Source organism: Sturnira hondurensis, unplaced genomic scaffold (assembly GCF_014824575.4).
Source record: "Sturnira hondurensis isolate 20B ecotype Veracruz unplaced genomic scaffold, ASM1482457v3 Scaffold0010428, whole genome shotgun sequence".
NCBI classification, from domain to species: domain Eukaryota; kingdom Metazoa; phylum Chordata; class Mammalia; order Chiroptera; family Phyllostomidae; genus Sturnira; species Sturnira hondurensis.
In genome coordinates this window covers 7,766,515-7,786,822 of record NW_028083059.1, presented here as the reverse complement: position 1 = coordinate 7,786,822, position 20,308 = coordinate 7,766,515, and the positions used below count along the sequence as shown (strand labels likewise).

Sequence of the window (20,308 nt, the reverse complement as noted above, 5' to 3'; positions counted from 1 at the left end):
TTGAAGAAAAATTTTCAGAACTAGATTCATGTACCGAAGTAGTTCAGAAAACTATAAACTAGATAAATACAACAAACTATAGTAATATTAAAGACAAAATTTTAAATAGCAAGGAATCACTCTTTGCGTTTTGAACTGTGAGTGTATTACCTCAGTCATTACCAGTGTTATTTATAAAGATAGTTATAGGAGCAGGGTATGTATACTTGCTTGGAAAATATTTAAAGATACTTTGAAAGAGTCAGGATTAAAAGGTCCAATTACACTAAAAGGTGAGGGATGTTGATATATAGCAGAACGTGGTACACATTATGGAAATTACTGAATATGTTATTTTGGCAACAATTCTGGTCTTCTAATACTCCTTCCAGAGAGATTTGCTTTTATTTTTAGAAAATTCTAAGTGCTTTGATATATGACATATTTTGTTACCAAATTCTACTTCATATAGCCTCAGTTAGCAGAATATACTTCTAATATAGTTTGTAGCAACATTTAAGATTTCTGAGGGAAAATTCAAAGAACTAAACCTTGTGTTTTACATATTGAACTAATATAACTGAGCTTTGGCAGAAAAAAATAAAGGTGTGGGATAGACCACTCCAATCCTGTGGACCTTGTAACCAAACCCTAACAAAAATGGCATTAATTCTAATAAAAACACTTGCATAGGTAGCTGTCGCTGACATTTGATCCAAGAGTCACAGTCTTCTGTTCATCGTTATACTGTGGGACTGTTCATTTCTTCTTCAAGATATAAATCCTCCTACTTCTGGCTTCTAACAGTTTCATCAGATTTATAAATGTGATCTATAGGTGGCAGTTACTTATCCTTCAGCAGTTATTTATTTTTTTAAACATGGGGGAAAGTCTTCACAGTTGTAACTTGCAACTTCCTGGTTAAGCTTAACATAATTGAAAATACAGAGGCTCTTGAAGTCATTAAATTGGCTATTTCTTACACTAAAAGAAGGCACTTCTGCAGGTTGTTAGGGTCTTTTTTCTTAAAATCTGAGATCATTCATTGCTAAGGCTTGATCTTTGTTTTAATAGTTTCAAAATATTAACATGTTGGAAAAATTTGTGTTCAAACCAACCTGACATTTGTATTGTGCTGAATCATTATATATTTATTAATTCTGATTTCCACTATTCAGTTAAGTACCATTGTAGCAGAACACAGAATTTAATTCGGATGTTAAAAAGTTAGCAATTGAATGAAAATGTGAAATTGATTGTGGTAGTGATTGCACAACCCTGTGAGTGTACTGAGAACCATTCAGTTGAGTATTTTATGTGAATTTTATGGTGTGTGAAGGATATCTCAGTTAAGCTATTATTAAATAAAGTTGGCAATTGCTCATTTGTTTTGTTAAATTCAAGCAAATTTGAATCATGCCACTAAAGTGATTGCATTCTTTCTTTTCTCTCTTTAGGATCCTATTGTTAACTTTGAACTTCCAATTCATTTGGAGAAATGGTTTCCTCGTCATGTGATAAAGACCAAACGGGAGGATATTCGCGAGCTCATTTTGAAACTTCATTTACAGCAACAGAAGGGCAGCAGTAGCTAGTTAATCTGTGCAGACAGGGCACAGATGTCCTATACGATTACTGGAAAGCTGCTTACCGGCATTTGTGTCAGCCAGCTCACAGAGAGGAAAATAACTTGTAGTAGTTTTATAAGTCATTGAACATTATTTAAAATATATAAGGTATATTATTAGAATTGTTGGGATCTCATAGATGGAGTAGAAATGGGGGTTATATATATAAACTTACTAGATAGAAATTAAAATTTCACAAATATTTGATATTTTTCTGATTTATTATGCTTGGATTATGCAATAGCTATGTGATGTGGGAATGCTTTTGTAGATAATAAAACCATGTGATCTGTACTTCCACATAATGGGAGTTGAGGGGACTCAGGTCCTCCCAGATGCCAGCCCCAGTGCTTGTCACAATGTTGGCAAGTCACATTATGTTGTAATTCTATTTTTTGCAGCTCAAGCATGCAGTATGAATACTGTGTATTTTTTTTAAAGACTTTAGTATCGAGGCTTCAGAAAATGCCATTTATGGCATCCTTTCTGTATAGTGTAAAAGAAGACATAATGTTAGGAAGGTGATAAAAAAAGTTCAGTCTTTCAATGTACAGCTTATTTTTCTCAGTTGCTAAATGGAACCATTACTCTGCTGTAATTGTTTTGCTTTTTTTCATTTTTTTTATGTCATATGTGGGGATTTGAGAATTTCATTCATTCACGATGACATTTGGAACAAAAAAATGAGCTATAGAAATTAGGTTTTAAAAATTATATGTGTAGCTCAACTTACTTTATTTGAAGTATAATTATATCTGACTCCCACCTTATCCCAGATTATATGAACACAGTTTATGTAAGTATAGATGGCAAAATTGGTGTCCTTATAATTTTAATTAAAAAATCCTCAAAGTCTTATTTATTGTTAGAACTAAATATATAATTGTATAGCTCTGTTACCCAGGATTCATCTGCAAAGCCAGATCACTCTCATTGCTTTTCTGTTTTTAAATGGTAGTTTTCAGAGATTTGTAATCCCCATGGAGCTTATTTTTTATCAAATGTTAAGGTAACAGTTCTGAATTCATGTGATGATTGTGGTATTATATAAATACTTCACAACCTTCTAATGTTATCAGGAATATTTTGAGGGGACTATTATAATGTATTTTCTCAGATAAGAAAATTTTTTAAAGAATATTTTAATCTTCTGTTTTAAGCATCTCTTGTATTTACACCACAACTGTGTATTACAGAGCAGTGAGGCAAAGGCAATTTAAGATAAAGCTAAAATAGGAATCTTTTATTTCAGAATCATGTGAATTGATATTGTCACTTAAACCTCAGTGTTCTTAAGCTTTTGTTAATCTTGCCACCATCTTTATATGGTTAAAGATATTTGTCTTTTGGAGGTTTCCTACAAAGATGCTTATAATTACATGTTTCATTTCCAATTTGTGTGTGTGAGAGGGGACTTTTTTAGGTGACTATTAATTATTTCACACACCTAATTTTGGGAAAGCAAGTATATAGTACATCATCTTGTGATTTCTTAACTTTTTTGTTTATATGTTTTTCAAAGATTCCACTGTCCTTTATCATGTTTTGAAGATTGTTTAAAATTCATTTTCCTAAATTCATGTGGAAATGCTTTGAGAATATCGATCTTTTATATTAAACATATTTCCAATTCATTAAGTAGAAGTGTAATTTTTTAAAGAAATGTGAGCCAGTGTTAGAAATAAATTTTGAATTGTACCATAGCCAGTGCATATCCTGTAACTGATGCTTATATTAATTTTTCTTTCTGTTTTAACAAGCATATAATTAATTTGATCGTCAGTTTAGGACATTTGGCAATTTTCTACAATAAAATGAACGACAGATCTTAATTTCTGAATCATTTACAGTTTAATGGGAGAAGTGGCCGTATGAACAGTCTTAATGTTTTCTGGCACAAACAGTCACAGAGTTTCTCCGGGGGCACACGAGGGAGTGCAGTGTGGGAGGAGTGTGCACCTGGGCGCCAGTGAGAGGCGGAGAGGTTGTAAGAGGCTTGTTGGACAAGGAACACCCTTCGAAAGATGATACTGTTTTTAATTCACAGCTTTGGGGATTAAAAGTGCGAGCTTTTTAAAAAAGTCATATTCAACTTAGAAAATGTTTATTAAAATGAATTTATTAAATCAGCTTTTCTTCTTTATTAGAGGAAAATAGGTCTAGACTTGCCATACAGAGCCCTTTCTAATCTGGTTTTAATCTGTATTCTGTCATCATCTTTCCACTATCATCAACTTTTTAGTCATAAAATTATTAATATATTCTTGAATTACTTTGGCTTAACACCAAGCTTAAGCCTTTTATTCACAGGACATTATCTTGGGTTTTCTTTCTTTCAATATTGTTTCTTTGGAAGTGTACTGAGTTCAAATAAACGTGAAGTGTGAGCTGTATTCAACATTTTTTAAATGGTGAAAAAAACCTTTCATTGTTAACTGTCTGGACTGGGGAAGTGTGAGTGGACATGCATACTTGGAAGGCCTGCTTGACCAGACTGTGTAGAGCCCAGCTGGAAAACCTAGGCCCCTACTTCCCTCTGCAGAGTCTCTTGTAACTGGGTGTGTGCTGGTGAAAGTTTGGCAACTTTACCCCTGGGCTGTTCAAAGACACGGTTCTGTGCACGTGAGGCTTCCTAATGCTGATGTGGGCTGAGTAAGGTCATCTCTTCTCTCTCTCTTTTTTTTTTAAAAATATTTTATTTATTTATTTATAGAGGGGAAGGAGAGAGGTAGAGAAACATCAATGTATGGTTGCCTTTTGTGCATCCCCTGCTGGTAGTTAGCCTGCAAGGAACCGGCCTGCAACCCAGACATGTGCCCTGACTGGGAATCGAACCACGATCACCGGGTTTGCAGGCCCGCGCTCAATCCACTGAGCTCTGCCAGCCAGGGCAAACATTTTATTTATTTATCTTTAGAGGGGAAGGAGAGGGAGAGAAACATCAATGTATGGTTGCTTTTCATGCATCCCCTGCTGGTAGTTAGCCTGCAGGGAACCAGCCTGCAACCCAGGCATGTGCCCTGACTGGGAATCGAACTGCAATCCTCTGGTTCGCAGGCCCACGCTCAATCCACTGAGCCACACCAGCCAGGGCTTCATCTCTTCTCTTACAGCTGAGTGCATTCCTTTGGGGGGCTGGCGATATCAGGGTGAGGACTCCTACCTATAAAGTCTCCAGTTGAAGATGTGCTTTATTTGATACACTGTTTTCTAGGTGTATTTTCGTCCAAATTAAAGGAGCTAGGTTATGGACTATTGTCCTGTGAGTGTGAATGTCTCTTTGAACTCAAGATTATAGGTGGCTGTTTGGAATAGGCATTGCAGCATTGTACTGCCACACCTCAGGCCTTACCCACATCATTCCTTCTTGCTAGAACACCCTTTCACTACTTCTTGTCAACTTTATTTATTTATTTTAAAATCTGGCTCAAATGTCATCACCCTCATACTTGCTCAAACAGAATAATTCATTACTTCTCCTGTTTCCCCATAATGATTTTTTAATATTCTCCTCAATTGTACTTCATTATTTGTTGACATGTTTTTCCCTTTAAACTATAAGCTCTGAAAAGACAAACACTAATTTAGTATGTTAGTGGCATAGAGTAAACAGAACGTTTTGCTGAGTCAATAAGTGATTCTCAGCTCAGTTGGAATTAAGGAATGGATGAAAAGAACCTGGTACTTGTTATTTCTAAGCAGAGTTTTATGTTTAGCTTTTTTTTTTTTTAAGAATTCACCCATTGTCCCTGGCTACCAGAGCAATGGGGTTTCTAAGATTTATTAAAATTTATCTTTAGAGAGGAAGGAAGGAAAGAAGAAGAGAAACATCAATGTGTGGTTGCCTCCCATGAGTCCCCCGCTGGGAACTGGCCTGCAACCCAGGCGTGTGCCCTGACTGGGAATTGAACCACAATCATGTGGTTCACAGGCCCGCAGTCCATCCACTGAGCTACACCAGCCAGCGCTTAGCTTTTTTTTTAAACCAGTTTATAAATTTGGGACGTTTCTTAAAGCATGAGGGACCATCAGATGAGATTTTGAAATATTCCTTAAAAAGAATCTCAGTAAAAACTCAAGGAATATTTTTTCTGAGTTATGAAGTATTAGATAATCTTTCATCTATAGGAAAATTATCACATTCTTGGTAAGACTTTGAAGATCTTTCATAATCTATCTCTCAACATTTTCAGCCTTCATTCCCAACCTATTTGCCCTATGCTGCCATTCCTGTTCTAGCAAGTGTCTTCCTATTTTCTATACAGATAGTATATTTTTCTACCTTATTGATCATGACCGGGAGTTTCTTTTCTAACTCTCATTCCTTCCCATTAACCCTCCCACCTCTGCCCACACCAGGCCATTCAAGGCTTAGCTGAAATATTCTCTGTAAGAACTCCATTTTAGTTTTCCAGTTGGAATTCATCTTGCTTCTGGGTTCTTATGGCACAGCCTGATAATAGTCATCACCTACTGTTGGGAACCGCTCTGCCTGGTTTCAGGAGTTGTAACTGCCCCCCCCCCCCCATNCCCCCCCCCCCCCCCCCCCATGGCTAAGGCTGATTGAACAACCTCCGGACTGTGAGCCACTGAGGAGACAAAGCTTGTCTCTGGCAGCAGCGCTGCTTCTGCTTCATCCCCTGACCCCAACGCTTGGTCCATTAGTCAGTGACAGGTAAGACCCCTTAAAGGGGGGGCAACCTAAGCCAGACAGGATCACTTGGGAGGCCTTCAAGGAAGGACTCGGGGGGCTGCAGCAAAGAAGGAATGATGGACCCTCACCTTCCCCGCCGCCCCGGCTATTCTGACATAGCCCGAGTCCCCATTTCCATCTGGGAGAAGCAAGCGCTTTCTGGCTCTAATCCACTTAAGCCTAAAAACCTATGACTGGGAAGGTAGTTCAGCCCTTTGCCAGCTAGAGTGGGTTCCAGGGTGATTGGGCATCAGAAAGAGTTCCTAAAGTCCTGTGAAGCCTGCTTTGCTAAGAGTGTTTTCATTCATACGGTAAAGGTCCAAGCAGGAAATGAGTGTGTCTCCCAACGTTTTTGCAACCCCCTTACCTGACAGACACTGACTCAGACTAAGCCCTCAGATTTCTTTGAAATGTTATCTACTGTTTGATCCTTGCTGCCTGACATTGATTGATGAGCTTTACCTGTATTCCCGTGTGTTACAAACCTAATAAAAGCTGTTGAAGAAGAGGTTCTTGGTCCTTCTCCTCTGAGAGATTGACCACCTCTCCTCCCCAAGCAGATCATCCCTTGGCAGTTTCATTTTCATCCATGGCAGATGGGGGAACTTGTGGGCAAAGTTGCCCCCACAACCTACTTACTCTGAGAGTTACTCTGAGAATGCTATAGTTAAGAGTTATGTTACATGTGAAGTTAAAATGAATTTGTAAAATGCCAAACCTATTTAGAAGCAAAGGAACCCAGCTGAAGTTTTCATACTATTTTTTTTAAGTATAGTTTGCTGAAATCTTACAAAGTATATTTTGTGGAATATAATAACCGTTGTAGAGTTCTTACACAAGTACTTGTGATATAATTAAGGGAAATTTATTCTGTTTGAGACCTTTTTAAATTTTATGAACACTTGTAATAAAAGACAAATAGTAGTATACATTAGTTTACAAAGAACTTCCACATTTTGCCCTGGCTGGTGTGGCTCTGTGGATTAAGCACTGGATTGTGAACCAAAGGGTCCCTGGTTCGATTCCCAGCCAGGACACATGCCTGGGTTGTGGGCCAGGTCCCCAGTAGGGGGTGCTTGAGTGGCAACCACAAAGTGATGTTTCCCTCTCTTTCTCACTCCCTGCTCTAAAAATAAGTAAAATATTTTTTTTAAAAAAGAACAACTAGATTTCCTAATTTTCCTAGCAATCTGTGATATAGACAGAGATTATGGTACCTAATTTCTTTGGTGAGTAAACCAGTTCAGAGTTTAGATTTAACAAAATCAAATATTAAGTGGTAAAAACAGATTTTGAGCCCAGTGTTACCCAGGGTTTTTCTCATTCTAGGTATAGAAATATTTCCAGAATACTCTGTCTCAGAAGACTTCCTGGCTTTGTTGGAGCAGGCCCTTCCAAAGACTTTTCAACTAATACTTGTTACCTGAAAGTTCTCCCTTGGTCTGAATTGTCAACATGAAGCTTTTCTTTGAATTTTAAAATTTTGCTTCGCTAGTAAAATTTTCAACTTTTTCCTCCCATTCAACAAAGTTTGGCAAATAAAATTCTCACCAATATATTGCAAATGCTTCGAATGTGCACAAATATTTAATGGTCATTTAGATTTGTTAGTGTATGTAAGAGCTGAAAATGTGGATTGTATGAGTTTGTATTAAAAAAAAATGCTTCTTGAGCTTTTTGTAAAACATAGAACAGGATGATTTGGCTAGCACAATTAGTATAAGATTCTCTAGAGAAATGTGCTTTAGATCTTTTCGAAGCACTTTTTTAAATGAAAACCCCTCCAGAGGTACATGACATAAGATAAGTTCATTGCTATTTGATAGTAAATTCTTGCTTCTGTAAGTATTTTAAACTAAATTGCTTTCTACTAGACTTATTTGATAAAAACGACTGTTCTAACACAAAGAACTTTATTTGGTCTTATTGGGTAAAGGATGACACACTGGGCCTAAAATGTAATAACAAATTAAGCAATAAAGTCATTATCACATAGTCGTCATTTATATTGTGTGCTTAGTTCGCACCTGGCACTGTTCTGAGCGTTTTCTCTGTATTACCTAACTCAGCCGCCGCAACAGCTCTATCATGAGGTAGCTGTCCTTCTACTCTCCCGTGTTACAGGTAAGGAAGGTGACATAGTGGTTATAGTGCAAGATCTTCAAATGTTTTTATTGAGGAGGGAAATTTAAGGGCAATAGTTTTATTACAAAGAGAAACAGCTCCAAGAACTCTGCTTTTGTTCTGTGTGTATCTTTGTGCTTCAGATAGGTGTAGTCGGTCTGGTCGTTTTATGCTTATACATTACAGGCCCTGGAAGAACCCAGAGAATACGTGAATCTATAAGGCTCAAGTAATAGGTTCGTAAAAATTCGTGAAATGCATATGAAACATTTTTACATGAACTGCTTGTTAAAGGCAAAGAGAGTGTTCGTAAAGAGCTTAGCTGGCGAGATTAAAGAAATGGTCTCTCCCCATCTGCGCTAATTAGCTTATCTCTCCTGCTTTCACAGCATGCTGATTGTTTCAGAAAAGAAGAGAGAGGTACTTTGAAAGGGCATCCTTTGTATTTAAGTTAATTTGTAATGGTTTTGGAATGTTTGTCAGTTCTCAGACATACACTTTTAAGTGTTAGACCTTTCCTGTAACAATTTGTTATTGGAAGTTTCAAGGGTTTGGGTGCTCGGTTAAGGATTTTGGCCTTTCCTCATCCCTTTGGTTTTGGCCAAATGATTATGTTTCCTCATTTCGGGAAGATTTCTTTGGGTCTTTTGATGTTTGTCCTGATAGAAGAAAACCTTCCATCACTAACAGGTATTTAAAAATTGATGTTTTAATCTTTTTTAATATCTGTATTATATTCTTTCTAAAAATAGTATTTGATAAGACTGCTCTCTCTCCAATAATTTTGGTTTTCCTCTTCATTAGTATTTACTGGTTCAAACTTTACTTCCTTTTATTTCTTGTGTTGAGGTTAGATGTGCACTTTGAAATTGGATGTATACTTGACTTCAGTAACTAACAATCTTGAAATGAATGAGTAGGAATTAAATGGAGAAAAGATTGAATGCTTTGCTCCTCTCCTTAGGCACATACGTTTGTAATCTGAGATTGACTTCAAAAAGTCCTAATGTAGCACAGATGTCAGTTTTTCTTTGTTACCTTTTGTACTGTATCTTCATTTATCAGAGGCCTTGTTTATGCTTTCACTCTGTAGCGCAAAGCTACTTGTCTTTAGAAGAAGTCCAGGAACCCAAGAGTGCAGTTTCTTTTCTGCTGACTGACTCAGAATCCACAGACCCTTCTCTGTCTGGTGGCAAGAAACGACCTCGGGGCCACAGAGAGGCTGAGAGACGCTGGTTGCTCAGAAGACAGCGATCTACTCTCTTTCCTAGTGGAGTAAAAATCTGCCCAGATGAAAGTGTCACAGAGGCTGTGGCAAACCATATGAAGTATTTTCAAGTCCGAGGTAAGCAAACATCCAGCTCCTTGGGCTCTGTAATGAAATTCAAACATGGTTTTTATCATATTTGTTGTATCTCTTTATAATTCAGATTTTGTGATAATTTAGACAGGGACCAAGCCAAGTATCTTTCTCCTAGCTATGGAAAAGGGACTTGCTAAGAATATAGTAGTTAGACACCTCCAGAGGAAAGGTGACGTTGCTTTAAGAGAGGAAATGATTTAAATCTTTTTAAGCATTCCAAAAACACCAGTGTATGTTGTGGAATAAAATATAACAAGTTTTAATAATACAACAATACAAGTCTTACTTTCTTATTACAGTAATTTGCCCAAATATATGCACAAAATACATTTACCAAGCTGTACTTGCCTGTTTGATTACTTCGTTGCTTTATGTACATCAAAGTATAATTTCAACATTTTGTGGTGTACACATGATACTATAGACACACTGGTCATTCTCTAGTGGAACACATGAAACTTTGGTGTCTAAAATGATGGCATTCTCAGAATGGACCCTAACACAGCAAGACTAGAACTTTTTTTATTTGTATTCAGACAGTGTTATCCTTGACTTCATACCTTTTTATTATGTGAATTCATTCTTTATTTTCTATATTTACTAAACCAACTGCTTAATTGATCATAATATACCTCTTAGATATATGGAGGACTCCCAAACTTTGTTTTCCGCCCCACAAGAGCCAATAAAAGCCGAAATATGGTTGTGATGCTAGGAGACAAGTGGAGATAGATGATGGACCGATAGTGAAATCAGGCTTGTTCATTCATGTGTGTATATTCAACAAATGTTTGGCACTCGCTAGTTTCCAGGCATAGGGCTGTACCCTTCAGGCTGAGCTGCTGCTTTGTTTTATTTTCCTCCACCTTGCCCCTCCCCTCTGCTTCCCTCACTAAAGTGAGTGTGAAGTAGAAAAGTTGAATAACAGACATTACACATTTTTATATACTTGATTTTTGTTTGTTAAAGTGGCATAATGTATTAGCACCTTTGAATTTTTTTTGGAGTATATTTATATCTCTTGGTTGTATGCGGTGGCTATCAAACATTATTAGGCAACAAGCTGCTCTTTTCCTTTTTTGATTTCATTGACCTGGCCTTTTGTGTATAGGGCATATGCCGGAAACAGCCAATTCCAGAGAGTAAGGAGAGAATAAAGGAACTGAAGATGAATGAGAATGACAGCTTGTAATTTATCAAAATATGATCTTACTACCTGGATTTTTAGAAATAGTACTTAAAAATTGATCTAGATAGCTCCAGTCATTTAAGGATTGTGATGATTTTGCTTTTTTAAAAAAATCCTCACCTGAGGATGCATGTATTGATTTTATAGAGAGAGGAAGGGAGAGGGAGGAAGGGAGGGAAAAAGAGAGAGAGAGACACACACATCGATGTGAAAGACTTTCATCCGCTGACTTCTGCACATGCTCCAACCTGGGAGGAACCGGCAAGCCAGGCACGTGCCCTGACTGGGAATGGAACTGGCAACCTTTCAGTTTGCAGGCCGACGCTCGTTCCACTGAGCCGCACCAGCCGGAGCACTACTCAGTGTAATTATTCTGAAACTCGTCCATTATTTTTTTCTGTATCAATAACTTGATACCTTTTATCGTTGGGTGGGTGGTATTCCGGTTTATGAATATTACTGCATCTTGGGGTTTGGGGTTTGTTTTTAGTTGTTGCTGATCACAAAGAAAGCTGTCATGAACATTTATGTACTCGTTTCTGTGTGAACATATGCTTTCATTTCCTTTGGCTAATAGGAGTGGAATGGGTGGGTCACATGATACAGATGTTTAACTTTTTAAGAAGTTGCCACACTGTTTTCTGAGATGGCTGTACTACTAGCTGTGTTGTTAGGGTTCCGGTTTCTCCACATCCTCACAACACTCGGTGGAGTCCGTCTTTGTTAACTGTAACCATTCTAGTGGATATGAAGTGCTGTTTTGTGGGTTTGATTGCATTTTCTTAGTAACTAATGACATTGAACACCTTCTTACATGCTCATTTTCCATTAGTATATTTTTTTGGTGAAAAGTATACTTATATATTTTGCCCATTAAAAAAAAATAACTTGAGTTGTTTATCTTACTGAGTCATAAGAGTTCTTAATGTATTATAAATATAAGTTCTTTGTCTGATATGTGTTTTGTATGCATTTTCTCCCAGTGTGTGGCTTGTCTCTTTATTTTCATAATGATATCTTTTGAGGAATATAAGTTTTAAATTTTGATAAAGTTCAGTTTGTCATGTTTTTTATTATGCTTTTGGTGTTGGATCTAAATTTGCCTGATGCAAAGTTACAAAGATTTTCTCCTACTTCCTGTAGAAGTTTTATAGTTTTTAGATATTACATCTAGGCCTATAATCTACTTTGAGTTAATTTTTGCACGTGACATAAACATGGATCAAAGTTAAATTTTTTGCATATGCATGATCAGTGATTCCAGCGCCATTTATTTAAAAGATTATCCTTTTTTGCCTTTGTATTTATGTTAAAATCAGTTTTCTGTATGTAGTGGGTCTATTTTTTTTTTACTCTTTATTCTCTTTGGTCTCCTGGCCAATTTTTATGCCAATACCATACTGTTTTGGTTACTATAAGTGTTCTAAGTCCTTGAGTCACAGAGTGTAAGTTCTTCTACTTTATTTTTCTTTTTTAAATTTGGTTATGCAAGGTCCTTTATCTTTCATATAAATATTAGAATCAGCTTGCCAATGTCCATAAACAAGGCTGTTGGGATTGTGATTAGGATTATGTTGAGTCTATCCACCAATTTGGGAAGAATTGTCATTTTAACAATATTGAATCTTCTGATCAATGAACATGATATGTGCCTCCATTTATTTAGATTTTCTTCAATTTGTCTCAACACTATTTTATAATTTCAGTCTGTACATCTTACATAGACCTTTTGAAATCAGATTTACCTATTTCACTTTTTTCATGCTATCATTAATGGTATTTTAAAAAATTTCAATTGTTCCTTGTTGGCACATACAACTGACTTTTATATGTTGACCTTTTTATCCCACAAGTTTGCTAAATTCACATATTAGTTCTAGTAGCTTTTTTTGTTAATTCCTTAGGGTTTTCACCTACTAGGTGATTATTTCATCTTCAAATAAAGATAGTTTTACTTCTTATCTCCCAGTTTGTATGCATTTTACTTTTTTCCCTTGCCTTATTGCGCCAAATCGACTGTTCCACAGGCTTTGGGCTCCACAGGTATGAAAGGAAAGTACATTTCCCGGTGGAAGACTTTGCTCTGTGCTGGGTTTTTGCGTGCCGGGTAAGACGCACAGCCTGAGCCCGAACAGGATTACGTGCAGATTAAACGCTGGCATTTCCTTCTTCAGAATACGAGTATTGTCACCCCCCTTTTCTCTTCTCCCACCCTTTCCAGGGCAGGTTTTCTTTGCTAATAGAGAGGCATTTGTAGGTTACTTATTTTCTGAAACATAGAAAGTAAAGCCTATACGAAAATTGTTTGATAAGGACAGGACCTCTGAACGGGTCACATTCTAGGCCAGGTAGTGAGGTGTGCGGCATTTGTCTTCGGTGGAGTTTTGCCTTCCTTAGTGTCTCTTCCTGGAATCGTGCTGATTTTGCTCTTCTCTCTGCTGCCTGCAGTGCCGTAACTGGGTTTCCTCTCTCTGAGCTGCATGAATGCTGCAGGCTCACCCACACCCACCTCCCTACTCTCCTCCATTGAAATATGTGGTCCAAATTCTGTTGTTCCAAATTAGTTCATTGGACTTCCTTTGTCAGTTAGCTCCCAATTGAAAAGACATTGGATAAATTAAGGATGTATTAGCTTTCCAGAGGGAATTGCATTTTTTGACAGTTTTGTTGAGATATAATTCACATACCATACAATTCACCCATTTAAAGTATAGAATTCAATATTTTTCTAGTATATTCACAGGAACCTGTAATCATCACCACACTCAGTTTAAGAGCGTTTCATCATTTTAAAAAGAAACCCCACACCCTTTAGCTATCACTCTCTTATTCCTGTTTCTTTCCTGAGGCACAGGCCTAAGCAACCATGACGCAATCTACTTTCCATCTCTTGAGAATTGCCTATTCTGGATAAGTCATATAAGTGAGATAATATAACATGCGGTCTCTTTGACTGGCTTCTTTCACTTAGCATACTGTTTTTAAGGTTCTTCGGTGGTGTAGCATGAATCAGTAGTTTGTTCTTTCTACGGCTAATAGTTTATTGTATGGATATACCACATTTAGTGCATCCATTTGTCATTTGATGGGCATTTGGGTTGTTTTAATTTCTCTTGGGTGTATACTTAGGAGGAGTAGACTGTCCAGGTGATGTGAGGAACTGCCAGATTGTTTTCCAAAGTAGGGGAACCATTTCACATTCCTACCCACAGTGTATGAAGCTTCTGATTTCTCCATGTCTTTGCCAGCACTGTGATTTATAGTATGAAGTGTCTCTTGATTTTGATTTACATTTCTATAATGATGAATAATGTTGAGGGTCTTTTTATATGCTTTTTGACCATTTGAATATTTTCTTTTGAAGAATAACTTAAGATCCTTTTCCTGTTTTTAATTTGGGTTGTCCTCTTCTTTTTTTATTTAAATGTAAAGAAAAAATTTACTGAAGACCTAAACATAGTTCCTAAAAGATTGACTTTTCCAGGAAACTGTAGATATACAACACATTGCGTCTATCATGTTAAAATACGCATAAGGTAGAAATACAAAAACCATAAAACCAGCTACCATTCTTCAAACAATCTGAGCAAGATAAAATGCCTAGGGACCAACACAGATGATTGGCAAAGAATGAATTATTTGTTTTATGTGCCAATTTTTTAAAAAAGCAGAAATAGATGAGTGTGTTTAGTTATATTCACTGAATTGAACCTTTGACACTAGGAATCAGAGCATTCTGTCAAACAGCATTAACACATTATATTATAAAAATGCATCAGCATTCAAAAGCAGCTTTGTTACTAGGCAACAGAACACTCTACACTATTCTACAGTGTCTCTTCATTGTCCATCAATACACTGATAGCAACATTGCAATGAAAAAAGGCAAAGGAGCTAAAACCCCTTTTATTTTCTCTATTTAAAATCAAACAGAAAATAAACATCAGTTCTGTTACACACTAACATTTTCAAAGTACATCATTTGTGCAAGAAAAGGACTAAGGGCAGAAATGTGTTACAGAGATTCACACATAAGTGTCAGTAAGTGCCTGACACAGTTTTCCAGTGAGTGGGACTCAGGAGGAGCCACTTCATAATCGACACGAGACAAAGTTGCAGAATTCTTTGTCAGGTAGTTTAGGAAATCATGAAGATAATGCAGTAATGAGGCAAGATGCTTTTCATCAAAGGCATGCAGGCAACATCGCTCCCATCCTTACAAACAATCTCAGTAGATGTGGCGGCCCATACACCTGGGTGTATCAGGGTGGTCTTCGAGGATTTCAGCATACTGTGGTCTCTCAAATTTGTAGATTAGCTCAGTGCCCAACAGTACATTGCATTATTCCTTTATCCCTGCTTCCTTTGTCCCAACTTCATTAACAAAATACTACTCATTATGTGTTTCCTAGAGGTTTCTTGTAATTTGCAGAATCCTCCAGAATGGATCCACATTCTTCTTTGCAGGAAGATAAAAGAGCTGTTTCTGCCGGGTAAGTCCCAGTCATCAGCAAGCCGCAGTTTTAGTTCTTCAGGAGTCTTTAGCTTCAAATCTGTTCGAAAATGCTTCCTAGTTTGGAACTGTAGGATCCACACAGGCTCTTTTCCTGTGAGGAAGTTGAGATGTCTGTCTCACTGGTACTGCCACCATCTTCATTTCCAGGTGTTTCCTGTTTGTTCTTTTTTGTTTTCACTTCAAGATTTTTTTGCTGCAGACCAGAAGTCTTGTTTCCTGGGGCAGCTCCTTTCATCTTCCCTTCTGCGAACTGCTCCTGATAAGCTTTTTTGAAGTTCTCACTGTTTCTGTAATCAGTGTCCACGTATTTGACTACTCTGTTCCCTGGAACCCGTTCATCCCAATTTTTATTCCAAGTACTATCATGTATAAAGTATTTCACTTGTTTGTCCTTCATGGCAAATGGCACACTTTGCTTCATAAAGAAGAGGCCTATGAAAGCGCAGTACTTGCTCACCTTCCTGGAATTTAGGGTTTTGAGTCTTGCTTCAGCACCATTTGTAGGGATTCACGGCCACCTTGTCCTCCTCCCTCCACCCTGACTGGCTCCCACCACTCTCTGCCCCTCCCAGCTCGGCCTCCAACACAGTGGGCAGCACCAGCTCTGCAGACCGGACACTACTGCCAGCGCCCAAACACCTCACAGCACCAAGGCTGCCTTCACTTTCTTGATGGTGTCCTTCATGGACAATTTTTTTTTAATTTTGATGATATTCAATTTATTCTTTTTCAAAACTGTTTTGGCTATTCGGGGTCTTTTGCAATTCCTTTTGAGTTTTAGAATTAGTTTTTTAATTTCTATAAAGAAATCAGCCAATGTCTGATAGATTAGTTTGTAGATATTGCCATTTTAATAATGTTAAGTCTTCCCATTCATGAAAATGGGAAGGTTTTCCATTTATTTTAGATTTTTAAGAATATTTTTTGGTTTTCAGCATATTAATTTTTTACTTCATTTGTTAACTTTATTCCCAAGTATTTTACTTATTTTATTTTGTGCTTTTGTAAGTGGAATTATTTTCTTATGTTGTTCATTTTTGGTTTGTTCATTGATAGTGCATAGACACATGGCTGGTTTTTGTATATTGACCTTATGTCCTAAAACCTTGGTGAACTCGTTAATTAGTTCCCTTAGTTTTTTTTTTTTTTTAAGAGTTTATTTATTTATCTTTAGAGGGGAAAGGAAGGGGAGAGGGAGAGAAATATCAATGCATGGTTGCCTCTCCTGTGTTGCCTGCTGGGAACTGGCCTGCAACCCAGGCATATGTCCTGACTGGGAATTGAACCACGATCCTTTGGTTCACAGGCCTGTGCTCAATCCACTGAGCTACACCAGCCAATGCAGTTCTCTTAGTTTTTAAGTAGATTTCTCAGGATGTCCTATATTCAAGCTCATGCCATCTGCAAATATAGTTTTACTTTTTCCTTTCTGCTTCAATCTTCTTTCTTTCCTTTTCTTACCTAATTGCCCTGGCTTGAACCACTGACTCTTATTTTTCTTACCGAAGTTTAGTAGATTTTCCTGAATAAATGATTATTCACTTGCTGTATGCCCATAGGACCATTTCCAGGGACTTTGAATGGATAGTTTTTAAATAATTTTTACCAGTTTCGCTGGGAAGTAGGTCCATGCAGCTCTTCACTCTCTCATGTTGGAAAGACATCTCTGAGATTTGCATTTTAATAGACTAGATATAAAATGGTTAAGCTTGAGGTAAAAGAATGAATTTCTGGTGGAGATATTTTAGGCCCGGCATTTATTGCGGAGGGCTTTTTGTAGGAGGTGGACGACATCCCCCGAAGCCTCATTTGTTGGAGACAGCTTGTGCTATTCTGTGAATCCATGAAAGAGAGCACGAGGAGGCCTGCTGTGAAGCTTGGTATGATTCCTATCACTTCTGGGTGCTCCAGCTGCGTGTATTCATTGTATAATATGTTTTTCTAAGATTTTATGGAAAGTTATAAACATACACAATAGTTGAAAGAATGATATAGTAAACACCATGTTCTTACCACCTCGCTCTATACTTAATTTTATTACATTTGCTTTAGCACATATCTGTCTATCCGATCATCTTTGTTCTTGGACGTATTTCTTACGTTAAAGGCAACAATACATTTTCCTCTAGACACGATAGCATGAATATCATTAACTAGAGCTTAACATTTGTTTGCCTTTTTAAAGGTGCAATGCGTAAATCTTAAGCATACCATACAGTTTCGACTAATGTACACACAGGTGTAACCCAAAACCCTCTTAAATTTTAGTATCACACGAGAAAACTTCCCTATTCTCTTTCCCAGACAAGGGTCCCCTCATTCCCCATCCACAAGGCAAAGAGTCTTCTAATTTTTTTAAATCATAGCTTAACTTCACCTGTCTAGGTCTTTATTTAGATAGAATAGTATTTACTCTTGTGTAAGGCTTCGTTCAATCGCCTTTGGAGATTCACCCATGTGGTCACATTAATGAGTAATCTGTTCCTTTGGATTCTATCGTGTAACCTTTTGTTTGTTCTTCTGATGATGGATACCTGAGTTGTTTCCATTGTTAAGTTATTATTGATAAAATTGCTCTGGTATTCAACATTGTCTTTCTGTGAATATATTCTTATCTCTTGTATCCTAAAGGAATACCTGGGAGGGGAATATTTTTGGGTCGTCGTTTTGGTTATATTTATTTATATAAGAAATTATGAGCCCTGGCTGGTGTAGCTCAGTGGATTGAGCACAGGCCTGCAAACCACAGGATCGAGGTTTGATTCCCCTTCAGGGCACATGCCTGGGTTGGAGGCCAGTTCCCAGGCAGGGGCCAGTTCCCAGCAGGGGATGCAGGAGAAGCAACCATACATTAATATTTCTCTCCTTCTCTCCTTCCCTTCCCTTCTAAAGATAAATAAATAAAATTAAAAAAGAAATTACCTACATTTTTTCCAAAATAGTTCTATTTCTACACCCTTGCCAAAAATGAAGTTTCTGGTTGCTTCACATCGTTTCCAAACTTTGGTGTTGTTCTTGTAATAAATTTTAGTCATTCTGGTTCATGTGCAGATGCTTTAATTTATATTTGAAGGCAAATTACTTTTTCCCATAGTCATTGGCTGTTTGTGTCTCTTCCTTTGTGATGTGTCAGTTATAGTCTTTTGCCTATTTCTAAAAGAGAGATTGTTTTTAAATTAGCGGGTTTTAGGAATCCTTTTTTATTTTTTAGTAAGATTTTATTTATTTATTTTTAGAGGGAGAGGGAGGGAGAAAGAGGAAGAGAAACATCACTGTGTGGTTGCCTCTGGAGTGCCCCCTACTGGGGAACTGGCTTGCAGCCCAAGCGTGTTCCCTGACTGGGAATCAAACCAGTGACCCTATGCTTCTCAGGCAGGCACTCAATCCACTGAGTCATACCAGCCAGGGCAGGAGTTCTTTAAATATCATAAATTCAGTTCTATGTCAGATGTATGTGTTTTGAATATTTTATGCCAGAGGTATGGCTTGCTTATTCATTTTTATTAATAGTGTCTTTGATGAGCAGAAGTTTTTAGTTTTGATGAATTCTAATTTCATTTTTTTCTCTTATAGTTGTTGCTTTCTGTGTCCTATCTACAGAATCTTTACCTATACTTAAATCATGTAGATACTCTTCTGTGTTTTCTTTTTGGACCTTCGTAGTCTTAGCTTTCCTATTTTAAATTATTCTTTCTGCATATTGTGAAGAAGTTATTGAGATTTATTTTTTCTTTCTTTATGAATATGTAGTTATTTGGTCTCATATTTTTTGTACTTTTTCTGAATCACCTCATTTTATAACCAGATATTATAGACATTTACTTTTTTGGTCTGTTTTTACTAATCCTGACTTTCGCTTTTGCATTGTCTTCTGGTGTTCACTGAGTTTTCATTTAGAAGTTTTAAGAAGAATCGCTTCTTGGCCTTTTGGCTAAGGTCAAGTATAGACATTTTAAGAAGAAGAAGAGAACAGCTATGACTGTACAAGTGATCAGCGCTCTCCGCCAGGCCCTGCTGGACTGTTCTGTATGTTGTAGGGTCAGAAGTTCTAAAGAGTAGTAATAAGTATATAGTTTTCACTGAAAGAGAAATTAAGTTTGCATCCCAAGCTTCAGTTTGGCCCTGAAAAACCAGCTGATAGAGATACCTACAATACTCAAATGTTTCACTCTCTGTTAAAGCTTTAAAGTTGATTTTTTTGTCTCAGTCTTCTTGCATCGCACAACTGTCAGAAAACCTGAATGCAATATTATAATAACATCCGACACCCATGTAGTACTATGTGGTTTATCAATTACTTTCACTGATAAGGTGAGTAGGGTAGTAAGTATTTGTAGCATAAAAAAGATGGATGACTGTATCAAAGCATTGACTGGCGAAGTAATTTACCCGTGGTTGTCAAGCTAGTATGTGGCCAACCTAGGGCTAGAATTTAGATCTTCTGATTCTGGGAGTTTAAGACTCCACCTCAATATGCTGCCAGATAAGTATTCTGCCCTCTTGAGATGAAGAATAATTTCTTTCATCTCTGTCCACTTATACCCTTCTTTCTCTCTTATTACTCCCCTCTTCCCTCCTATCCCAGTCTGTCTATTGCCCAGGGTCCTGCATCTGGCCACTGAGATGGTTACAGGATAGCAGGACACTGAGCGATACACAGAATGCACAGATGGCCTTCCTGCTGAGCATCCTTTCAGATGTCTTGCTATGTAACAATTTAGCAGATAGATTCATTTAGTTTTTATTTTACTACTGTAGGACATTTTTCCTGAATAGCATTTTTCTGTCCTTTTTAGTTCTTATGTCTTTTTAAAAT

The 20,308-nt window shown here is 37.2% G+C and overlaps 2 protein-coding genes and 1 pseudogene across 13 annotated transcripts in view; 2 read left to right on the top strand and 1 right to left on the bottom strand.

Moving 5' to 3' along the window:
- The window catches only part of SENP7 (SUMO specific peptidase 7), a 139,126-nt gene extending 135,885 nt beyond the window's left edge, over nt 1–3,241 (top strand). For all 8 annotated transcript variants that reach the window (XM_037058965.1, XM_037058968.1, XM_037058967.1 and 5 more), the window contains one exon: nt 1,437–3,241. In XM_037058965.1, the coding sequence (XP_036914860.1) occupies nt 1,437–1,574 (138 nt within the window). In that variant the 3' untranslated portion in view covers nt 1,575–3,241. The remainder of the gene's footprint in view (nt 1–1,436) is intronic.
- A 5,562-nt stretch (nt 3,242–8,803) lies between these two features.
- Nucleotides 8,804–20,308, top strand: part of IMPG2 (interphotoreceptor matrix proteoglycan 2) — an 83,060-nt gene continuing 71,555 nt past the window's right edge. For all 5 annotated transcript variants that reach the window (XM_037058962.1, XM_037058964.1, XM_037058961.1 and 2 more), the window contains exons 1-2: nt 8,804–9,114; nt 9,518–9,769. In XM_037058962.1, coding sequence (XP_036914857.1) covers nt 9,030–9,114; nt 9,518–9,769 — 337 coding nt within the window. In that variant the 5' untranslated portion in view covers nt 8,804–9,029. The remainder of the gene's footprint in view (nt 9,115–9,517; nt 9,770–20,308) is intronic.
- Nucleotides 14,992–17,949, bottom strand: LOC118995704 (mortality factor 4-like protein 1; annotated as a pseudogene).